The sequence below is a fragment of the Herpailurus yagouaroundi genome, unplaced genomic scaffold, assembly GCF_014898765.1.
Source record: "Herpailurus yagouaroundi ecotype Mexico unplaced genomic scaffold, PumYag 77, whole genome shotgun sequence".
Taxonomy (NCBI): domain Eukaryota; kingdom Metazoa; phylum Chordata; class Mammalia; order Carnivora; family Felidae; genus Herpailurus; species Herpailurus yagouaroundi.
This window is the reverse complement of record NW_024412388.1, coordinates 81,319,676-81,329,457: the sequence shown is the minus strand read 5'-3', so window position 1 is coordinate 81,329,457 and position 9,782 is coordinate 81,319,676. Positions and strand designations below refer to the sequence as shown.

Genomic DNA, 9,782 nt, shown 5'->3' with positions numbered 1-9,782 from the left:
CTGAAAAATAAAAGAATGAGTTAGACCAGTGTTCGCTATCTGCACCAACCGCAACTATTTATTTGACCATATCATTTAGGGGAATTTAATCCTTAAAGTTTTCCCTGTTGAATTTAAGTTTTTTAGGGGGTAGATTCCCAAGTGGATTTGTAATCAGAAAAGTATAAATCTGAGAAAGAAGCCTCGGTTAGCTTCCTACCATCATCGGGAAGAATTTCTTTAGGCTAGATACAAATAAAGTGCTATTGTATTTTTAGGTTTTCTCTGGAGGAGGTGGAGAATCTATTTGATTGTAAAACCACAGATGTGCTTGTTAAACCTCACTGCCTGGCTGAGCCACGGAGTGCTCTGAATGCTGTTTAAAAGCAAAGGGGCTAGGGGCGCCTGGCTGGCTCAGTCGGTGGAGCATGAGACTCTTGATCTCAGGGTTGTGGGTTCGAGCCCATGTTGGGTACAGAGTGTACTTAAAAATAAAATCTTAACGGGGCAGCTGGGTGGCTCCGTCGGTTAAGCGTCCAACTTCAGCCCAGGTCATGATCTCACGGTTTGTGAGTTCGAGCCCCATGTCGGGGTCTGTGCTGACAGCTCAGAGCCTGGAGCCTGCTTCAGATTCTGTGTCTCCCTCTCTCTCTGCCTCTCCCCTACTTCCACTCTCTCTCCCCAAAAATAAACACTAAATAGTTTAAAAATAAATAAAATCTTAAAAATATCAAATGGGCTTTAACACCTAGGTTTTATGACAACAGAATAAAAGTACTAAAACTCACTTGACCCAGACAACCAAGAGACTTCATTCAGTTGTTAAAATATCCCTGTCTACTCCTGATAAGACAAATAGGCAACGACTGTGTTGGAAACAGCTGCGTGCTATTTCCAGATAGAAGCTGTAAGGGACTTGACAGGGTGTGGCTTTTCCTGCATCGGTGGGGCCTCAGTTAATAAAAGGCCTGAGAACCTCAGATCTGCCAATACTGGCACAGATGGTGATGTGTGTGCCCCCTAAAACACAAAGGGTCTGTTATGACGCTTGAGGAGGCAAAAATGCTTTAGAGAAAGATCAACCGTTAAACCTCCAGACCACCCAAAAAGCCGGACCCGGCCAACAGCACCAAAGGGACTTGGACTGCTCTGTCCAGAACACCTGCCCAAGGTCATTTGGTCCGTATTAATTGTTCAGCTTCACTTCTCTCCAGGGAGAGTTTCCAATAAGGGAAGTGGGTTCAGCTCAGAAAACAGAACCCAAATCTCACTCTAGACCTTCAGGCCAGTGGCAGAAGCACACAGAGCCCTCTGGAAGAACGAACGAGGCTAGGTACAAGCCTCCTTTACGTGTGAGTCTTCAACACTTTTTGAGATTTTGAGGATAGAGACTGCAGCAGGAAGTGAGATGTCTGCTTACCAAAAACTCTTGGTCCATAAAGTAGGGCTTTTCCGATGATCCATCATTTGTTTCCAGATCAACAGCAAAACACAGGAAGAGTGCATCCAGCACAGTTTCAAACACAGATAAGAAACTATGGGCTACAAAGTAGGCAAAAAAAGCAACCAGCAGCAGAGGGACTGCCCACACCTGGAGGGCACGGTTGTAGTTAAATGCCATCAGTCCTCCAAAAACAGTGAGACACATCACCAACACCTGGCAAAACAAGACTTCGCTGAGAACCTTTATAAATTGGCCAGAATATTTGAGAAATGCTTTCTGTCATTTACAAGTAGTAGTTTCATATACATGCGTGTGTGGGTGCCCTGTTGTAAAGAAGGCTTGTCAGAAAATGTGGTCCAATGAAATTAAGAAAAAAAGGAGCTATGATACCACAAGACGACCCAGTTAATTCAGAGTAAGGATAAGAGAGTAGATGTATTTACATTTTTTATCTGTGCCTAGCTTTTGTATTTATATAGATGTAATGAAAGCTGAAAATTTTTAGTTTTTTCACGTGCCACTCCCATAAGCATCTTCATTTGATACTTTTGTTGTTGTTGTTGATTGATTTTGAGAGCGTGCGTGCGTGTGTGTGCACACAGGCTGGTCAGAGGCAGAGAGACAGAGGGAGAGAGAATCCTGACGCAGGGCTCAGTCTCACGAACTGTGAGATCATGACCTGAACCAAAATCAAGAGTTGGACGCTCAACCAACTAAGCCACCCGGGCGTGCCTTCATTTAATACTTTTTAATAAGTGCCATTTTTAAATAACAGTGCAACAATCCACTGGGTGGGTATACTGTGATTTAATATGTGATTGTTTTTACCCTAGGGATTACTGGAAGGGCTTTCCAGTGCTGGTGTGGGGAGATAATAGGATTAATCCAGGCTTTTGCCATATGTAATTATATTTCCAGCAACATGATTACGGACCATGATGTTCCTTTTTATATTTTTTAAAAAAATTTTTATACCTAATTCTTAAACAAATAAAATGGAGTACGGAGTCCATCTGGAATCCTCGTTGCCCTCGGATACCCACAAAGACGGACATGAATGTCCGAATGGGACTTCATTCAAAAACAAAAAATCACTGGTTGTTACATGCTCACTAGAAGCTTATTAGTTAGCAATTACATGTTCCTTATGGGAAATATAGGAAAATGAATTATTACCTAAAATAAAAGATAATTCTGTTATAAAGATGAAACCTCATTCTAAAATTTTTGGAAGCAGTTATTAGAGAACATCTTACCAAACTAACATAGGCAATATTATCCATTTAAAAACAACTGCAACTTAGATGATTTAGGCTGTCTTGAAAGGCATAATCAGTTTGAGCTACCGTTGCATGAAAAATCTCTGGGGGCCCATCTGAGTCTTAAAATATATGTGCAACTAACACACACACCTGTGAAATCCGTGCATGTTATAACTTGTTACTTAATACACCAGAGACATTTACCAAACACCACGGAGGCACAAAATGCTAAATGAGCCAGGAGTCCTCACATTTGGCTGTGGCTGGGTCACAACTGGAGACCAAGATCTTGTTCACTTTGGGGCACCACTGAAGGCCTCAGCATTCACGTCCTTGAGAAGGAATGGTTGGAAGGAGCCAGGATGTCTAGCTTGGAATAGCACAGACGTGGCAGGAAGGTCAGGAGGTCTGGGGTCAGGGATTCGAAGGGCAGGCAATCAAGTGGAAGTGGGATCAGGCAAACAGGTGTGCAGAATTAGGCCCCGTGGGTGACAATCACAAGCAAAGGGACACACCATGTGGTCCAGTGTAAAGAACCTTCAGCTTGAAGCATGGTCAGTTAGAGGCTATCATACCAGTTGCATCTATATTTTAGTTAACCTAGAAAGGACACGTGTTATCTTTGGTCCAGCCTGAGGTCTGGAGTTGTTAAAGACCCCAAGTTCAGGCCTTGTCCTTTACACGTGAGATAGAGCTCTAAGATGCTCGTTCACTGCACTGCACATAAGACTACACACAATTCCTTGAAAAATGCTATTCAGATGACAGTGGAAATGTACCTCTGGCTCCACTTGGGACGTTAACAACCTGCCTTTGTATTTATGGACTGAATGCCTTTAAATAATCCAGACATTTCATTAGGTTTCAGTACTATTTCCATATGTTTTATGACAGAAGCCCCCCAAAATATATCCATTTAATGAGGCTAGTAGCATTTTCATTTTAGCTATGAAAAAGTGGGAGCTAGAATGGTCTAGAGAACTGAGCATTGCCGAGAGAGAAGGGTTAGGATGCAAATCCTGACTCTACCCATTGTGCGATCCTGGACAAGTTATTAAGCCTTAGTTTTCCCATCTGCAAAATAAGTTACCTCACAGGACTAAGGATTAAATGAGAGAATAAGGCACAGCATCCACTATAGAGCAAGCACTCAAGAAACGTTCGTTCTCTTTCAAGTCTAGCTCTGTGGCTTAACGTCTGGATCACAAGTTTCTCTATTTATTATTTTAGTGAGGACATCTCACCTTTCCTAGAAAAATTATGAAGTCTCCAAAGCAGTTAACAGATGTGAAATGACTTGAATTCTTGGATAAGAGTTTGAGCGCATCTTTTGCTGATGTACAAAAATCTGTCCCATTAATGGCAGTTGCAGCATACGCATTCTGAAACAAAAGACAATGGTGAAAAAGATGATGCTTCTTATATTGTTTTAGAGACAATATCATGACAATACAGAATAGTTGCAAAATAGAGAAAGATGGTTGCTATAAACCCACCATCTCTACCCATAATAAATCATTTCAGTTTCAAAGTCACCTTCTGGTCTCTGGTTATATTCACATATATTTTCACATAGTTGCAGTAAATGGAAAAATAAGTATTTCTGGTCAATACGGTGTGGATGGGACATCGCTCTACAAGCCTGGAAATGATAGGTAAAGCAGAAACTTTTTTAATGAACGGCAGAGTTTGAGGGCAGAGAAGGAAGTTTAGGTGCTAGAAACAAAGCAGACCCTAGCAATTAATGAGACATGAACCCACAGGCTCAACGGGCAGGAAATCAGTAAAGGCTTTAGAGGTTGGGGCTGGAAACTTAATCCCTTAGGGGTAAAAGACAATATTCAGGCCCTTGTTAGGGAACTGAACTCTCAGCATAAATTCAGACTCAACCAACTATCCCGGGAAAGTGGTACAGAAATACACTATCTGCCTGGGGCCATTGAAATTACTAGAGTCTAGGCAGGGGCCAAGCAAAACCACATCCTCGTAGGCCAGGGAATGATGGAGTCCCACAGATAACCACCCTTGAAGACAGTGAAGTAATGCTCATAGGAAAATTTCAGATGGCCCAGGCCCAAGGAAAAGAACACCACAACAAACAAGAGAATCAGTACCCTGAAAAAAAATCTGAAATATTCAAGAAAGTGCATTTAAGATGCTAAGACAATGGGGTTGGGGGGCACCTGGCTGGCTCAGTTGGTAGAGCATGAGAGCATGCAATTCTTGATCTCGAAGTTGTAAATTTGGGCCCCACGTTTGGTGTAGAGATTACTTTAAAAACAAAATATTTTTTTCCTTTTTTTATGTTTATTTTTTGACAGAGAGAGAGAAAGACACAGAGTATGAGCAGGGGAGGGGTGGAGTGAGAGGGAGACACAGAATCAGAAGCAGGCTCCATGCTCTGAACTGTTAGCACAGAGCCCGATGCGGGGCTCAAACCCACGAACCGTGAGATCATGACTTGAGCCGCAGTCAGATGCTTAACTGACTGAGCCACCCAGAGGGCTACTTTAAAAATAAAATCTTTTTAAAAAAAAAATTTTTTTTTTTAACGTTTATTTATTTTTGAGACAGAGAGAGATAGAGCATGAGCAGGGGAGGGTCAGAGAGAGGGAGACACAGAATCTGAAACAGGCTGCAGGCTCTGAGCGGTCAGCACAGAGCCCAACGCGGGGCTCGAACTCACGGGCCGTGAGATCATGACCTGAGCCGAAGTTGCATGCCCAACCGACCAAGCCACCCAGGCGCCCCAAAAATAAAATCTTAAAAAAAAATAAATAAATAAAGGTGCTAAGACAATGGAAAGAATAGTGACCATAAGGAAGGAAGAGCTTGGTATGAAAAGTGAAGAGACAGAGTCAAAAGCAAATCAAATAGAAATCCTAGAAATGAAAAAATATATAATTTTCGTGGCACAGTATCACTTTACGTATCTTCTTCCTTTATATCATGAGCATTTTCTTGTTGCTCCATGGCTTTTATAATTTTTAATAAATACACATTCTGTCAGGTGTGTGTGTGTGTGTGTGTGTGTGTGTAGACAGGGCATATATAGACTATTTTAAGTATTTTGCTATTATAAAAACTATGCAATGGACATCTTAATTTCTGGATTTTGGATCATTTTTTTTAATGTTTATGTATTTTTGAGAAAGAGACAGACAGAGAGAGACAGAGAGAGAGAGAGAGAGAGAGAGAGCATGAGCAGGGGAGGGGCAGAGGGAGAGGGAGACACAGACCTGAAGCAGGCTCCAGGCTCTGAGCTCTCAGCATAGAGCCCAACACAGGGCTCGAACTCACAAACTGTGAGATCATGACCCGAGCTCAACCAACTGAATGGGATGCTTAACCAACTGAACCACCCAGGCGCCCAATGGATTTTGGATAATTTCTTAAGGATAAATTTCAAAAACGAGATAACTAAATCAAAAAGGACAAGTGTATGTATTTGTGGTGTTTATGTTCACAAGGGAAGATTTCCTGGATCTTTTTCCAAAATACCTTCTTCTTATGACCATATGAAAATTTCAAAACCATCTATTTCTTATATTTCCCTTGAAACCTTTAAAAATGCTATTTGCACTGCAGTTTACAACTCAGAATTTGTAACTTCCCTGGAAAAATATACCGTAATACTACCTGTTGGGGTTTTGTCATTTCTTTCAGCTTAGGAAAAAGATGCAAGTTTTTTTTTTTTTTATCTCTTGAAATACAAATTAATCTTTTCCTACGCCTATTCAAAAACACTGTAGGGAAACCAGTTTGGAGTCTATTGCAATAACCCATCTCCCAGTGATACAGCTCTTAATCAGAGGAAGTGATAGAGGACACGGAGAATAAAGGGGTAGAATTTACCAAACTCCCTCTTGACCAAGGCCAACTAGAGATCAAAGTCTGGTTTTCAAAGACAAAAGGCTGGGTACCCACCTCCCCCCAAAGGGTACCCTGCTTGCCTCAGAGGGGATATTTTCAGTCAGATGTCAGATGACTTCCCTGTAGAAATGCCTTAATGGTGGTCCACAAAGAACTTTTGGTTTCTGACTTGGATGGAACATAAAATTTGCTTTTAAAATCCCAAACTGGTTGTTGCAGAAAGCTGCCCCAGGGGCACCTGGGTGGCTCAGTTGGTTGTGTCTGACTCCTGATTTCGGCTCAGGTCATGATCTCATGGTTTATGGCATCAAGCCCCATGCCAGGCTCTGTGCTGACAGTGTGGAGCCTGCTTGGGATTCTCTCTCCTCCTTTCTTTCTGTCCCTTCCCCCACTTATGCCCCTGCTTGTGCCCTTGCACACATGCATGCACAGGCATGCCCTCTCTCTCTCAAAATAAGTAAATATTAAAAAAAAAAAAAAAAAAAAAACTAAATTAAAGCCGGCCCCAGTTTGGGGACTTAAGTCTTGAGTAGGGAGGTGGAAACTCATTTGCTCTTTGCTTAGCATCTTCAGTCATCTAAGATTCTATGAGCCCTGATGACCAACTCATTATCCTGAAAATACTTTTGTATGGTAGGTGGATAAAGAATAACATAATTCTTCTTTTAGAGACCAGAAACCAAGATCAAGGGCATTTCTCCAGATCCCCTGGTAAATTTTTTTTTTTTTTTTAATTCTAACTTTCCGGACATTACACAATCAGTTTTCATTAGGACAAAGTGCTATTTAAAAGCATGGTGGTTAAGGTAAACCAGGCAGTCTCTGGGTTCAAATCCCAGTTCTGCCACCCACCGGCTGTCAGTCTTGGGCAAGTGATTTAACCTCTCTCCGACTTCCATTTCCTCATCTATAAGTGAGTTATAGCACCTACTGCAAGGGGGTGTCGGGAGGATTAAAGAACATATTCCCTATAAAGCAGTCAGCAAAGCGCCTAGCGCGCACAGAATGCTCGTAGTAAAGGGGAGCTATTATCATCCAGACCTCGCCAAGGATGACCTCATTTACAACTGGGAAACACAGGCCTCTCTTTCAGCCCTGAGGAGGTGTGGAAAGGGCCCAGGGTTTCTTTATCCCTGGGCTTTGATCCCTCACACTCTCAGAGATCCAGAGAGGGCAGGCCTGGCTTCCCAGACCACATTCCAGGGCCCAGCCAGGTCTTTCTTTGCTGTGAGGCTCTGTCCCCAGCTCACCACCCCACCACTTCCGGCCTCTAAACTGGGGTTCTCCGTGTACTTCCCAATTTACACCGGGGACTACAGTTTTCACGAGGCCTTCCTTTCCCTTCAGATCAACATCCCATGGTCAGTTCAGTACTACTGGTCATAAGCAGTAAAAATAGATTCTGCTTCTTGGCTAAAATGATTCAAGGTTAAAATGGTAATTTCTCGCACATGTGTTGACTCTGCAGATTTTTGGGGGCCTATAACCATTGATCTTTTCTTTCATGTTTCATGCCCACTGAAAGAGAGCATTAAAACCACTCTGACGGGGAAATTAGATATGCCTTCCTGCAGTTGCTACACCACTAGTATTTTACCACAAGGTTCAACCCTGAGTGCAACAGAGAGACCTAGAATTAATGTCTGAATGAATAGCTGGAGGAGGGAAGCATCACTCGAGACACAGGATATGGACTGAAAATTCCTGCAGTTTCAGCATTAGCTAATTTATATTTACTCTCAGTAGATGCTGCTTCCTTGTCAGGCAGCTGGAAGATGGACTGCCCTAAATGTTCGAGGTGGTGAGTCCTCGCTCAGAGCATTTGTATTTGCCTGGGCTGACGGAACTTGGGGTGAATGAGCTAAGCCAATTTGCAGACCCTAACAATGTGTGGAAAGGACTGGATATAATAAGGACTGGGTTAACATGTTTTGTTGGTTGTGAGTGTTAATCAGGAGATCCTGAAGGCTAATCTTTATTGTAATTTTTTTTTTTTAGCGTTTATTTATTTTCGAGACAGAGAGAGACAGAGCATGAATGGGTGAGGGGCAGAGAGAGAGGGAGACACAGAATTGGAAGCAGGCTCCAGGCTCTGAGCCATCAGCCCAGAGCCCGACACGGGGCTCGAACTCACGGACCGTGAGATCGTGACCTGCGCTGAAGTCAGACGCTTAACTGACTGAGCCACCCAGGCACCCCAGAAGGCTAATCTTTAAGCAAGACAAGAGGTAGTGGTTTCAGGCTCCTAATTTGTTACCAGACAACATTAAGTGTGCATGTTTCTTTAGTGCCACCAAACAAGTGGATACTTCTGCGTCTTGAAATCAAACGGAAAAGAAAGATTTCCAACTCGACGATGGGAGCGCCTCAATATTACATCTCCATTTCTCACTCCCTTGCCTGGGATTAGAGACCCCTCTAGATGTGGTGTGATTAGCTTTCCAGCTTTCAAGGACTGTCACAAGCAGGTGGGGAGGGTGTGGGGAAGGACACAGACAAGGAAGGTCCTGCATGGCAGTGAGGACTGGTGAACAATGAATTCTAACTCAGGAACGAATGTGCAAGTAACATGGAGGAGAAGCACAGGCTGGGGGTGGCGGGGAGGAAGGAGCAGGCGGGAGGGCAGCAGCGAGGAAGAGCTCACAGAAGTGGCGCATAGCTGGTGAAGTTGACTGTTCCCTGCAGAAAACTGGAATAGGCAGGGGCTGAGGCAGCAGCAGGAGGCAGTGAATGAGACCGAAGTGCCCAGAAGAGACTGTGGTGGGAAATGGGTCTGGAGGAGTCCTGAGCTGGACCTCAGTGAGGCTGAAATGCCATCCTGTGGAGCAAGGGGAGAGACAGAAAGTTTCAGGAGTCCTGTCATTTTCAGCCTGTGCTTCTGGAAGCTCTCCCAGGGCAGCTCTCCCCTCATCACTGTCTCCTATGTAGCTACCAAGCCCCGTACCTCCTCTCACCTAAGCCTTTGGGGAGCCCTAAGCACCTCCACAGTGTCTACTGGGCTCTGCTTAAATTATGCATAAATACGGTGCAATCATCCATCCACTGAGCACGCTGGTACCATTAGCAGTCACAAGCCAGGGGCCAGGCCCAGTGAAAAGGAGTCCTTCTCTGGGGAGGAAACAAGATTATTAGGAATCGTAATACTTGTAGGATTCTTCCCAAGGTTCTCGGCTCCCCTGCACCCCACATCAAGACGCACCTTAGCAATATATCCCAAATGGTTT

At 43.6% G+C, this 9,782-nt stretch overlaps 1 protein-coding gene across 6 annotated transcripts in view; it reads right to left on the bottom strand.

Moving 5' to 3' along the window:
• Positions 1-9,782, bottom strand: part of SLC44A3 (solute carrier family 44 member 3) — a 339,154-nt gene that overhangs the window by 11,260 nt on the left and 318,112 nt on the right. For 5 of the 6 annotated variants that reach the window (XR_005788769.1, XR_005788767.1, XR_005788768.1 and 2 more), the window contains 2 exons: positions 3,930-4,067; positions 1,400-1,636 (listed from right to left, as the gene is read on the bottom strand). Coding sequence is in view for 2 of the 6 variants with exons in the window: in XM_040471033.1 (XP_040326967.1) it covers positions 1,400-1,636; positions 3,930-4,067 (375 nt within the window). In the remaining 4 variants the exon portion in view is untranslated. Of the gene's footprint in view, positions 1-1,399; positions 1,637-3,929; positions 4,068-8,970; positions 9,377-9,782 lie in introns of those variants that run through there. The other variant, XM_040471034.1, reaches the window with a different exon arrangement.